Consider the following 12927-nt stretch of genomic DNA (forward strand, 5'->3'; position numbering starts at 1 on the left):
CATAAACCCTCAAGGGATGATATCTGATTAAAGGCAGGGCATCGCCACATAAAAGAAACATCACAATTAAGAGCCTCGGTCTATCTCTCCCTGGCCTTCCTATAGGCTTTCTATCAGTCAGTATGTTAAACATTCCAAGCACTAGATTGGGTTGGAGTGGGAGAATTGGGGCTAAAACCAAACACTTTTCAAGCAGACCACCACACCACCAAAAAAAAACACCAAAGCCCTTTTCCCAGTCAAGAGCTCCAGATAATTATTGATGGTTAAAGAGACTTTAACTTTTTTTAACAGTCACTATTACAGTTTAATATGCTAACAGTTGCTACTAATCAACAGTCACTAGTACAGTAAATCTACAGATTTGTAACAGCTGTAGATATTCATCAGAACAGTCAATATGCACTAAATATGCTTACAGTCACTACAGCAGCTAAATATGCTAACAGTTGCTACTAGGGCTACTCAATCATTTATTCCAGAATAGGGCTGGGCGATATATTGCATGCGATTGTCACGCGCATTTCGTCAGTAAAGCCGGTTCCCTGATTACCGCTAAATTGCCATCACCTGCTTTCAACTGGAGCGGCATTTAATAGACAGAACCGTAGTTCACTGACAAGCCACGCAATATCACGTTCATTATCGAAGGCGATTCATCTGCGATATGAATGCGATATTGCGTAGCTTGTCAGTGAACTACGGCTCTGTCTATTAAATGCCGCTCCATTTGAAAGCAGGTGATGGCGATTTAGCGGTAATCAGGGAACCGGCTGTACTGACGAAATGCGCGTGACAATCGCATGCGATATATCGCCCAGCCCTATTCCAGAACAAAAATGTCATTTAAAGAGAAGGGTTCGACAATAAAAATATATTTACTATTATTATGTACAGGGCTTGTGGATTTCAGCAGTGGCGTGTAACACAGTCACTCCTACTAGTCACTTTGGTGGGTTGAATTTTATATATAATACTGTAGTCAACATTTAAAGTGGATCAAAAAAGTTCAACAAACTTTACATAATCGATACTGAAATATCTGAAACACTTCCAATACTCATTTTCCACAGAATAGATACACGATACCAGCTGCACTTTCTCGCTCTCTCATCTCTCAGACAGCGAGTCGACACACAAACCCGCCTCCCCTCACTCACTTGTTTCATTCGCTCTGGATGACTATTGTTGGTGTTACAGGGCTTGAATTTCAGCATGGGATTTTGCGTATTGCGCATAATTTTACTCTATGTCAATGTAATTTTACTCATTCCTACAGAATTTGTTCAAACCCAAAGAGGGCACACATAAAGCCATCTCTCAGTACTAAATTGAGTTCTTTTTCGCTGCTTATTGCACTTAAACAGTCAAATACACACAAAATAATGTCAGAATGCCGGTCTTGGCGAATATTGATGTAAACACAGTCTTAACTGAACATACAGTTGAGCTCAAAAGTTTACATAACCCTTGCAGAATATGCAAAAATGTTAATCATTTGAACAAAATAAGAAGGATCATGTAAATTGCATGTTATTTTTTTATTTAGTACTGTCCTGAATAAACTATTTCACATAACAGATGTTTACATAAAGTCCACAAGATAAAAAAAATAGCTGAATTTATAAAAATGACCCAGTTCAAAACTTTAAATACCCTTGATTCTTAATACTGTGTGTGTTTACCTGGATGATTACTGGTTGTTTGTTTTGTGATGGTTTTTCATGAGTCACTTGTTTGTTCTGAGAAGTTAAACTGAGCTCTGTTCTTCAGAAAAATTCTCCAAGTCCTGCAAATTCTTTGATTTTCCAGCATCTTTTGCATATTTGAACCCTTTCCAGCAGTGACCATATGATTTTGAGATCTGTGTTTTCACACTGAAGAGAATTGAGGGACTCAAACACAACTATTACAAAAGGTTCAAACATTCATTGATGGTCCAGAAGGAAACACGATGCATTAAGAGCCAGGGGGTGAAAACTTTTGAACAAAGAAGATGATATGTAAGTTTTTCTTATTTTGTTTAAAGATCATATTTTTTCATTTAGTACTGCAAATATGCAGAAGATGCTGGAAAATCAAAGATTATGCAGGACCTGAAGGATTTTTCTGAAGAACAGAGCTCAGTTTAACTGCTCAGGACAAACAAGGGACTCCATCACAAAACATGGATCATCCAGGTAACCACACAGTATTAAGAATCAAGGGAATTTAAACTTTTGAACTGGGTCATTTTTTTAAATTCAGCTATCTTTTTTTATCTTGTGGACTTTATGTAAACATCTGTTATGTGAAATAGTTTATTCAGGACATAACTAAATAAAAAAAAACATACAATTTTCATGATTTTCCTTCTTATTTTGTTCAAATGCTTAACATTTTTGCATATTCCGCAAGGGGTATGTAAACTTTTGAGCTCAACTGTACACCATTGAGAAAGAAAACACGTGTAACTGTATAATGGATCCGTGCGTCCGGTCTTAAAGTGACAGCAGCCTAAAATACCTGCTAAATTATGAGACAATATTTTTCCCATGGTATTGAGGTCAAAATTTTGGCCAGTGAAAATGCTGAGTGGCTAGTAACTTTGGAAAACCACTAGATTTTGATCAATTTAATGCATCCTTGCTGAATAAAAGTATTAATTAAAAAAAACAAAAAAACTTTTGAACCATAGAGTATATTATTTTTTATTATAATTAAAAAATAGCTACACAGATTGTATTTAAAAACTACTTACTACAGCTACAGATACTTATTGTAAGTCTACTTCTCTCTTGCCCATCTTGCTCAAGTGTATGACATCCACAAATTTAGAGATATTTTTGCAGCTCAAACATAAACAACTCTGACACCCTTTAAAAATGTGTTCACTATCACAGAATGCTATTTGCCCTGAACAAGATCTATCATAAAATGCAATCATCTCACAAACAGACTGACATCTGAACAAAGTGGGTTAAATACATTAAGTCTCCAATCAGATGTCATCATTCAAGCTGGAGAGGACTAGAGGATTTTAACTCACCCTGTTAAAGCGCTTGGCCTGGAAGAGGTGTCCGTTCACCCGGTACAGCTTCCTCCATCGTCTAGCTCCACGGCGATAGATCGATTCTAGGAGAGAGAGGAAACGGTTGTATAGGAGCAACATGGAGACTCGAGGAATGAAAACAAATCAATCCCAACACGGAATGAGGATTCAAAGACGAGAGACAGAAGAAAGGAGATGGACAGAGGTGTGGCTGGTCTTGACCCCGAGTGAACGTGGACAGATTTCAACTGCGACTGGATGAAAACATGCCGCACTCAAAAGCAACGGGAAAATGCTATCAATCCCTCCCTGTCTCTTGCTCTCTTTCGTTGCTTCAGTGTCTCCATCTGACCCACCCTCCTCTTCTCACTCTCTCATTTCTTTTTTCTTGTCGATCTGTTATTCCCTGCAGCATCACTTTGGTCACATGTCGACTGTTTCATATAAAAGTGACAAGCGTCTAGATTGACTCAAATTGATTTAACCACAATGAGACTTTGATCTGCTGCATCTCTGGGGTTTTGTCTTTATGTCTCACCGATGACCTTTTTGGGAGGTTTTTGAGCACATACAGACCAAAATACAGGCTGCATCTGAATTCTCATACTATAAACCTTAAACAGTGTGCAAAATTAGGATTTATGTGTCCAAAATAGTGAGTTGAAATAGTATGCCAAAGCACAAAAGATGATGTTCTGAAAAATGTTTTTGTCCATACAATCAATGAAAGTCAATGGGGTCCAAAACAACCCTGAGACATTTTCAAACTTTTTCAGTTCCACAGAAGAACAAATGACAGAATTTGCTTATTATAAATGAAAAAAATTGCATATTGCTTAAATTATGGTGTTTGCCTTTCAAATAGTTTAAATACCATTTTGTCTCTCTCTCTCTGTCCATTTAATGAAAGTCAATGAGGTCCAAAACAACACCGGACACTATAGACTATCACTGTATGGACAAAAAAACTGACAATTTCAATCTTTTACTGTTCCACAGAAGAAAGAAAGTCATACAGGTTTAGAACGACATGGGGGTGAGCAGCTGTTATTGTCTATAAACTATACCTTTAGTGGCTGAATTGCTTATTATAACGACAATGATGTCCATTGACTGAATTTATCACTGAAGATTCAATGATAATACATAAATAATTTAAACTCATTGAAAGTCAAGCACCATATTATCCTCGCTAGTGATTCACAGGTACCTCAGATACCCCAATATCTCTACGTCATTATGCCCCTTATCTAATGTTCCAGTTAAGTTGGCAGACCTTCATCATTTTCAAGTATAAAGGAGAGGCTGAGAATTGTGCTCAAACCCTGGAGATTTGGTCTGTCTGCTGCCGTTTCATGTTTCTGCCCTCAACTGCAGCTCAGTTACGTAAAACCGATAAATATTGAAATATTGTCGAAACTTTCAAGTGTCAGCCACTAATGAGCACCAGAGGAGATTCAAAGGCCTGGGACACTTGTGTGTATGAGAGAGAGATCTAAGCAAAATGAGAAAATGAAAGTCTGTTAAGCCTTCAGAAACTAGTGTGTGGCATAAAGCAGTGCTTGAATATTAAAACATAACACCAATCACAACATATATTCAGCTTTGAGTGCACTAAACCTAAAATGTCAGCATAAAATCAACACTCAGAACATATAAACATACCACACACATTTAGATATTTAAAGTGTCGCTTGCATCAAAACTACACAACATGAATCATTTATTAATAGAACATGATAAAGCTGAAACTGGTGCCCCAACAGAGGAGTTAGACATGAGGAGAGGAGCGAATTCTTAAACTTTAACATCAAACCCCGTGAGGCTGACATGGGGAAAAACAGTCACTGTTATTATCATTTTTTGATAAAAGGCCAGACAAAAAGCGGATTAAAAAGTGGATTACATAAAAAAGAATCCAGTTAAATTATATGATTAATTGAAATATAATTATTTACTATTTCTTACTGATCATCATATCATGGAACACATTAACATGATGTTGAAAAATTAGAATCTTGTTCCTAAAGAACCATGTTCCTGTCATTGGTCAGAAAAACATGATAGCCCCACCCCAAACTCACACTATTGGTTGAGCCAAAGTTGCTGTTGTTGGGCTGGTCAAACAAACAGAGCAATGTTTTAATGGTGCCACAGTGTTTATACGTGTTGGGAAAATAAGCCTCTAATTAATGGCTTAATTATAGTTTAGTCTGCATATTAAACTGAGAAAGGATTAAAAAAGACAAATTTCATCAATTTGTGGTGACATGCCTGGTTAAAAGGTATAATAAAATACTAAAATTAGCACTGATATTTAAATATAAATTAATATTCAGCATCTTGGCCTGCCTTGATGACAAAAGTTTAAAGGTGCCCTAGAATCAAAAATTGAATTTACCTTGGCATAGTTGAATAACAAGAGTTCAGTACATGGAAAATACATATATTGAGTTTCAAAATCCATTGTTTCCTCCTTCTTATGTAAATCTCATTTGTTTAAAAGACCTCCGAAAAACAGGCGAATCTCAACATAACACCGACTGTTACATAACAGTCGGGATCATTAATATATATGACCCCAATATTTGCATATGCCAGCTTATGTTCAAGGCATTAGACAAGGGCAGGAAGTATTAACGTCTGGATCTGTGCACAGCTGAATCATCAGACTAGGTAAGCAAGCAAGGACAACAGCGAAAAATGGCAGATGGAGTGATAATAACTGACATGATCCATGATTACATGATATTTTTAGTGATATTTGTGAATTGTCTTTCTAAATGTTTTGTTAGCATGTTGCTAATGTACTGTTAAATGTGGTTAAAGTTACCATTGTTTCTTACTGTATTCATAGAGAGAAGAGCCGTCGCTATTTTCATTTTTAAACACTTGCAGTCTGTATAATGCATAAACACATCTTCATTCTTTATAAATCTCTCCAACAGTGTAGCATTAGCCCTGGAGCACTATCAAACTCATTCAGAATCAAATGTAAACATCCAAATAAATACTATACTCACATGATCCGACGCATGCATGCAGTATGCATGACGAACATCTTGTAAAGATCCATTTGAGGGTTATATTAGCTGTGTGAACTTTGTAAATGCACTGTATTATAGTCGAGAGCTCGGGGGGCAGAGAGTGCGAGATTTAAAGGGGCCGCAGCCTGAATCGGTGCATAGTTAATGATGCCCCAAAATAGGCAGTTAAAAAAATTAATTAAAAAAAATCTATGGGGTATTTTGAGCTGAAACTTCACAGACACATTCAGGGGACATCTTAGACTTATATTACATATTGTAAAAACTGGTTCTAGGGCACCTTTAATTAATCATTCATCCTTCAAAAATGAAGTCTCTTTGCTATTTGAAATACAGTAAAACAGTAATATTGTGAAATATTAGAATTTAAAATAATATAGTGTAAAAAAAACCTGTTAACCCTAACTATGGCTGTGTCCGAAATCATCACCTATACCCTTAAATAGGGCACTGTTTGAGGGGACAGAAATTTGTAGTAGTGTCTGGAACCATACCCAGACAGCAACATAGTGTCAGCCCAGATCTGGCCCACATCAGTATGGATTCCACACGGACCAGATGTGGGCCGGATCTGGGCAGACACTATGTTGCAGTCAGGGATAGTGGACGTTATCGAGTGCACTCATTCAATCCCACAATGCACCGCAATAACAAGTGTACAACCAATGTACCCTCAAAAGCTAAAGAATACCCATAATGCACTATGAATGTCACGCAGTGAATTAATCTCCACGTCTGACCAAAAGATGGCGCCCACAGCTGAATTCTCCATCCATCCCTTTTCCAAAACACTGGTCGAATGTGGGTACAGCGTAATTTCATACAGGTATAAATAAATTCATTTTTAAATGATTATTAAATTGTTTAATTAAGGTTTATACGTGCTAGTTTCCATGACAGACTTCAAAATAAATCTTTTCATCTTACTACTGGAGCTGCCAGTTTGCTAGGTATAATATTTCAAATAATTCAAATAATTATTAAACAGCAAGCACAAACTATGCAAAAGCAGCAGCCCTTCTGGCACACTCAGTGCCTGAATTCGCTCACTCGTTTTCATTCACTCCCTCAAGTGAACTATATTAGTGGACTAATGTAGCGAATAGCGAATGAGGGTATAGGGAGCGACACAGCACATGACTTTTCACCTGAAGTCCATTATAAGCGGACTTCAGATGAAAAATAAAATGCTGCAGAAGTATAAAACATGGCACCCTTAAATAAATATATTTCTTAGCTAAAGATTTCCTTCAACAAATGTTTAAAACAGCCAGACGAGTACAAGTTATTATACTCTACCTTCTTCCAGCAAACAAAACAATTCACAATGTTCTTCTCCTTCATCAAACCAGTGACAGACTTCAACAGAACTACAAACGCTCATCCCCCTCACAGAGCACAATAACAGCTGCTCAGGAAACAGCTACGTGTTTGCTATCATAATCATCCAGATGGGCACTGAAACACCTGTTCTTCGACCTGTTAGGCAGCATGTATAGGTCTGAAGCCCTGCCCGACATCTTGGCTCAGGAATTGGCCACATAACAGTAATTTATTTCTCAATGTCGAAAATGAAATTGTGTATTTTTTTAATGAACTATACCTCATTCAAGTCTCTCTTCTCAATCCCATAATCCTCACTGACTGTTCCAGTCATAAAGTCTCATAAGCCAAGGCAACTGTAAATGTAAACTTGACTCTGTCTTGCACTGGAAAACTTGGCAGGGTGGTTGGCTGCCACATCTTCCATGACATGTTAGTGATTTTGAGTCACAATGATGCATTCAAGTGATTCACCCATGAAGGAGCTGCTTTTAAACGCTCTTTCCAGGCTTGACAGAGCTCTTTTAGTGAAGCTGATACCAATCGCCTGGAAACGGCCTGGTTGAGGGTGCGGCAGGCACAAATTCAATTTTTCCATCATCGCCATGGCAACACACACTCTCTCCTGTGCCATACGTGCCAGATGCCAGCAGCTCTGTGGACGAGAGATCCGGACATGAGAGCCGACGCACACTCAAACAAACACACCACATGCAACAATACACTGAACATCAAGCATCGGCTACAACAAAAACACAAAGCGGTTTGCCAAATGCTGTGCAACAAAATGCATCACTGACAACACTGTGAAGTGCAAAAACAGGCATCAAAGAAGGAGGAACATCAAAAATAAGAACTAGAGCTCTACTTTTAAAACTGCTCTGAGCTCCATTAAATCAGAGCAGTGTCTCTCTCTGTTATATAATCAGGTTGGTTTGTAGATATTTGCATCATAAGCACTCATTTTTTCATTCCCTGTAGCTCAACTGAAAGAGCATGCTGTTAATAACGCCAAGGTCAATGTTGGAGTTGCAGGGAACATATAAATTGACTAGATTTACTTTGAAAGTCGCTTGGAATAAAAGCATCTACCAGATACAGCAATAATTTTTTTCAGTAGAATGTGATGGGAAAAAAAAAAAAAAGCTGAATAACTGAGCTTTCTCTTTCTGTTTAAAAGGAGCTGAGTCTACGCATGTCTCCTCAAATCTGAAAGTTTTTGATCTTGCAAAACACTCTCAGGCTTCAGACAGCATCGGATCATCAAAAACAAATGCTAGATGAATCTTCTGAACAGACTGCATTAAGGCCGACCTAACACAGTACAATACCAAACAAAAATGTCCTCAAATTCATATATATTTATTTATTTATTGATGAACTGCTTTTTTCAATATGCTAAATTATTGATGTGACAAAACGAACAACTGTACAAATGCATAAAAAATACCAGCATAACATATAGAACAAACACTAGGCTAAATATAGTATAAACCAAAGTGACAGATGAATGCAAACTTAAACTTAAATTTAATAAATAAAATATATTTAAAATATATTATATATATTAGGGCTATCAAACGATTAATTGCGATTAATCGCATACAAAATAAAAGTTTGAGTTTGCATAATATATGTGTGAGTAATGTGTGTAAATAATATGTATATATAAATACACACAAATTAATGTATATATTTAAGAGAAATGTGTTATTTATGTACAAAAAAAATTTATTTATATGTAATATAAATTATATAAAAATATAAATAAATACATATACTTGTAAATATTTCTCAAATATATACATGGATGTGTTTGTATTTATATATACATAATAATTACACACAGTACACCCACATATATTAGGCAAACTCATACTTTTATTTTGTATGCGATTAATCGTGATTAATCGTTTGACAGCCCTAATATATATATATATATATATATATATATATATATATAAACAAAAAATATTCAGACATTTTTGATATATTTTGACTAAACTGTAATAATGAATGAAATGTTCAGGGTGTCTGAATAAATTTTGGTTTGACAGTATATTATATATATATATATACAGGTTATTTCCTTATTATTTTTGCATTAAATTTGCATTTCAGATTTTGTATATACATACAAATATGGATGGAAAACGAGAAAATAAATGTGAGATTGTCCACTGGCCTTTAATTCTAAATATGCCTAAACATTGATTTATTTCAGAGTAATGAAACTATAAATCGATTTTCTCAATTTCTGGTGAGCTGTTGTTTTTTGATTTTTTTCTTGGACTGAAGAATACCAGATGATGTTCAATGTCACAACATACAATTACTCCTTTGCTTTGTGTCTGTGTATGTGCGTGTCTGTGTGTGTGAGAGAGAGGGAAAGTGAGGGGCTAATTAAAAGGCAGAGCCGAGGTCTTTAGCACTGTCATCGCTGAGATCTATCTCTAATCTTATTAACTTCACCCCTACAGGGAGAGTCCTAGAGAAACTGTGCTGTTGCCATAGTTACCCAGCACTATTTTTTGCCATTATCTCTAACATTTGACCACAGAAAGAAAGAGAAAGAGTACTCCATGTCCACAACCAACACCTCTCAGGCTGGATGTCATGTGACCACATCATCTGCGTATTTACCGGGTTCTTCCTGGGTTAAAAAGAACACTAACATACACGTTTCTCAAGCTACCGTATGGCTTCTGACAACTTAAATATAGAGTGCTAGTTATATGGACCACTTCATGGTGCTTTTTTGGTATGTTTATGTATGTGGAAAAATATTTTTGTGTACTACACTCTTAAAAATAAAGGTTCCCAAAGGGGGGTTTTGCAGCGATGCCATAGATGAATCACTTTTGGTTCCCCAAAGAATTTTCAGTGTACAGATTTTAAAAAGTACTTCATGAAACCATGATGCCAATAAAGAACCTTTATTTTTAAGAGTGTACAGAAAAAAAACAACAGCATACAGTTTTGGAAAGACATGAAGGTGACTAAAGAATGACTGAATTTTTATTTCAACATAAGCTATTCTTTTAACAGTCCAAAGGTCAGATTTACTAACAGCTTGCGTCAGCACAAACCCTCTTTTGGTATTAAAAAAACTACTGTCAGGACTTACTAAAGACATCCAGTGAAAAATTAGGGCTTGAATTGCATGGACAGTTATTTTTGGGGCTGAACTTATTGCATATGCATTTGTAGTTTCCCTTTCAGACGCAAAATTTATGGGAGGAGAGCATTTAAATGAATCATTCAAGGTGATTTACTAAGGTTTGCGCTAGTCAATTTACTGGTATTTGCACCATTATTTACTGCCCCAAAAAAGCATGTCTTAAACTATGTGCTAATTTGCGCTGCTCTTGGTAGATTGTGTTGGTCATTATGGAAAGGATCAGGCTCCGTCTGTATTCTTTAATTTGCGCGTTGTGAGTTTTTAAAAAAAAAATTGCGCTCTCACGAAAAATTTGCCGTTTAGAAAATCTGGCCCCAAATGTGCAAAACAGTGTCCAACAACAATGAACACGTTCCTGAGATGTTACTATAAAAAATTACCAGAATACCAACCTTATAGTTCATGTATCAGAAAATTAAATACTAAATTGACCATTTAACTTTCTTCTTTTGAAATTTAATAACTTTCACCACTTCTGAAATTACTTTTCTTTCTTAAGACAAATTCAAGGTTGGCATGGACATTAATATTAACTAACAACATCATAGCCTACTTTTTATGATCCAATCAAACCCTGAAGAAAATCATATTTCCCACTCGTTTTCTGTTTCACCTGGAAATACTTCACACTACGGAAGTTAAATGCATGTTAATGCAATATCATGTATTTAACCAGGAAAAATTATCACAGTGAACACGTTCATCACAGACATCAGCACTTACTATACATATAATATGATGGTTTAATAAGTAAAATGACGGTGATCTTTCACGCTTCTGATTGACTCTGATCATAACTGTGCTCTCATTCTCCATCCCTGCTATCCTTAATTGCCCTGTCCTTTTTACAGCTGCACTTAACCGGTGACACCAACTGCTCAGTCAGAGCACGCTCATGAACTTACACCCGTCATTATAAATCTGCCCTTGCTCCAGTGGATGGAGGGCGACGCCGCACCCGAGGGTATAAGCAAGACTGGAATAGAGTCGATGCTGGCATTCTCCACACTGAACTGAATTAGCACAGCAGAGATGTGATCACACAACGCTACTTAGTCAAGTCAGTTGTTATCAGTCATCATCGTGACCGCACACGCATGCGGTGCACTTAACATATTCATTTGACCTTGTTAATTAGACCTGGAATCATGCCAGATCGTCCTTTACACAATCACACATAGTCATCTATTATGTGTGATGTCAGAAAACAGATGACAGGCGTACTGTGACTGCTATTTATGATGATTGATTATGACTACGAGTCATATATGTGTTTGTGTGCGTGTATAAACTCTTTAAGAAGTCTTTTTTAGTGTATACAGTGCATACATATTACATAATTTGCATCATAACTGACAACATACATCTACTGTATGCTTATTAGCATCGGAAATCTCAGAATAAAGTCTAAGACCATTGTTGTATTGGACAATTAAACCAACTAAACTAAACAATTACTTGATGCACCTTTAACACTAATGAAAATAATGCATTATTGAACATTCCAGCACACTTGTGAAGATTTCACTTGATGAAATATGAGACAAATGCACCATTAATGGTAGGCTAAGTTAAAAAAGAATTGATGCAGCTCCAGCGAGACTGCAGGTATCATGGCAGTGATCCAAATCTCTGACCTTAAATTGAACAATGGCTTTGGAGCCGGAAAGTCTACACTGAATTGCATTGAATATCTATTACTGACTATGAAAAGAGAGTAAGAACCGGAGTTATGGAATGATCAAACTTCATCTACACATCAGAACCCATCTGATATCTGTATATAAATACATGAAAACAAGAGAGGTTTAAATCTAGTAGATTGTTACTGCAAAATCTGCCTTATGTGCAATTTACATGTTTTTTTTTTTTATTATTTGAGTGTTGATTATTATATCTAAAAATAAATAGCAACTGAATTTAATAGTTTGGGCTCCAGTGTTAATTGTAACCTTTAATATTATAGTTTTGTGTAAGAAAAGGCTCCATGTATATAGTTCACAGCATTAGCAGAGATCAATTTTTTTTATCCTTAAGAAAATGTTTATTATAATTGAATCTCCCCACTGCTGTACCGAACCGTGACTTCAATACCAAGGTACGTTCTGACCCGTCATGTTTGTATATATATATATATATATATATATATACACTGATGTCATACATTGCTGAAATTAATATATAAACTCACTATTTTAGCATAAAATTGTGTGTGCTATGTATACACTGAAAAAAATCGTTTTTAATTAATAATTTTTAAATTGTTTTCCAGACAAAATTTGTTAACATCATTAAAACAAGACATTTTTTTTAGAAGCAAAGCTGCATAAGTTATTAAGCCTTTT

At 36.0% G+C, this 12927-nt stretch overlaps 1 protein-coding gene across 5 annotated transcripts in view; it reads right to left on the reverse strand.

Moving 5' to 3' along the window:
- prkcz (protein kinase C, zeta) overlaps positions 1 to 12927 on the reverse strand; it is a 132294-nt gene that overhangs the window by 60742 nt on the left and 58625 nt on the right. For all 5 annotated transcript variants that reach the window (XM_048208747.1, XM_048208745.1, XM_048208746.1 and 2 more), the window contains one exon: positions 3029 to 3114. In XM_048208747.1, the coding sequence (XP_048064704.1) occupies positions 3029 to 3114 (86 nt within the window). The remainder of the gene's footprint in view (positions 1 to 3028; positions 3115 to 12927) is intronic.

Source organism: Megalobrama amblycephala, linkage group LG12 (genome assembly GCF_018812025.1).
Source record: "Megalobrama amblycephala isolate DHTTF-2021 linkage group LG12, ASM1881202v1, whole genome shotgun sequence".
NCBI lineage: Eukaryota > Metazoa > Chordata > Actinopteri > Cypriniformes > Xenocyprididae > Megalobrama > Megalobrama amblycephala.